General features: G+C 58.3%; 1 protein-coding gene across 1 annotated transcript in view; it reads left to right on the top strand.

Annotated features, from left to right (window-relative positions):
* The window catches only part of Kank3 (KN motif and ankyrin repeat domains 3), a 5,567-nt gene that overhangs the window by 3,582 nt on the left and 404 nt on the right, over positions 1–1,581 (top strand). The window contains exons 6-8 of the mRNA XM_010605672.1: positions 378–517; positions 606–806; positions 886–984. Of these exons, the coding sequence (XP_010603974.2) occupies positions 378–517; positions 606–806; positions 886–984 (440 nt within the window). The remainder of the gene's footprint in view (positions 1–377; positions 518–605; positions 807–885; positions 985–1,581) is intronic.

Raw genomic sequence — 1,581 nt, 5'->3', positions numbered from 1 at the left:
AAAAAAAAAAAAAAAAAAAACAAGGGAGTTTATAGTCAGGTGACTGGCCACACTTTTTGGGGATACCAGGGACTGAACCCGGGACCTTGCGCTTGCGAGGTAGGCAGTGCAACTTCTAAGTCCCCAGCCCTACCCTGGCAGGTGTCATACAAAAGGTGTTGTACAGGGACGAGGGTGGCAGCTGGTATGAGTCTCTAGAGCTGCGGCCACACTGGCTTGGTTGCTGTTGGCCACTGAAGCGCACCTGTCTGCTCAGTCTATAGATGGTTACTGAGCACCTATTAGGTGCTAGGTGCTGAACGGATTCAGCTGCTGACAGGACCTGCCCCGTTGGGGAGAACCATGGGATGGAGTTGTGACTGCCCCTCTCTCCCCAGGAGTCTGTGAGGTCAGCTGCCAGAACCGCGCCGGCTACTCGGCCCTCATGCTGGCCGCACTCACCTCTGCGGAGCCAGAGGACATGGCTGTGGTCCGGAGGCTCTTCAGGATGGGTGACATCAATGCCAAGGCCAGCCAGGTGCGCACTCACCCCACTTGGGCTCGGTGTGGGGGAACCATTTCCACTGGGGGAGTCCACCCCAGCCAGCCTTTCGCCCGTCCCCCAGACTGAACAGACGGCCCTCATGCTGGCCATCAGCCATGGCCGCCAGGATATGGTAGCAGCCCTGCTGGAATGCGGAGCTGATGTGAACGCACAGGACGCAGATGGTGCCACAGCACTCATGTGCGCCAGCAAGTGCGGGCACCTGGACACCGTCCGGCTGCTGCTGGCCCAGCCAGGCTGTGACCCTGCCATCCTGGACAGTGTGAGCCAGAACCCTAGGGCTGGCTGGGGGAGGGGTGCCCAGGCTGCTCTGAACCTGACGCCTGTCCGCTGACCCTCAGGAGGGCACTAGCGCCCTGGCCATAGCCCTGGAGGCGGAGCAGGATGAGGTGGCCGCTCTGCTCCACGCCCACCTGAGCTCCAACCAGCCTGGTTCCCAGGTGAGCACAGCTCCCAAAAACAGCCTTCCCAGCTACCAGCCAAGTTGGAGGAGGCCCCCCTTCCTTCACAACCCCAGAGGTGGGGAACCTGTCCATTCTCCCACATGGCTGGGACTGGATTTTAACCTGAAGATTGCCTGTGAGGCAGGCACACCTCCAGGCCAAGAGGCCTGAGGTGAGAAATAACCTGACTTTGGTACGAGGAGGAGTGTCATCCTGCGTCACAGTATGCCAGCAGCAGGGGCGGGCAGAATAAACCTGATGGGGACAACCTTATTCATAGGCCAAGGATAACCATGTTCTCAGCACTTTAAGGTTATCTAGCCAGGCATGGTGGCACATCCCTGTAATGCCAGCCCTTGGGAGGCCGAGGCAGGAAGATGGCCAGCCTGGATTACATAAAAGACCCTGTCTCGACAACAAAAAAATCACTTAACCTCTGCCTCCCTGACCCCATCCTATACTCACCCAGCCTCCACAGATGTGGGAATGGTCAAGGGCCTCTTCCAAGTCAAACAGGGGCAGAGCAGAGCCCTGATTCAAACCAGACAGCCTGGTTCTGAGTGAAGGGTGACCTTCTTTGGGATTGGGATGATC

The sequence above is a fragment of the Fukomys damarensis genome, unplaced genomic scaffold, assembly GCF_012274545.1.
Source record: "Fukomys damarensis isolate Sample0158 unplaced genomic scaffold, DMR_v1.0_HiC HiC_scaffold_37, whole genome shotgun sequence".
In the NCBI taxonomy this organism is placed as follows: Eukaryota; Metazoa; Chordata; class Mammalia; order Rodentia; family Bathyergidae; genus Fukomys; species Fukomys damarensis.
The sequence above is the reverse complement of the archived record's forward strand: the minus strand, read 5'-3'. Positions and strand labels throughout refer to the sequence as shown.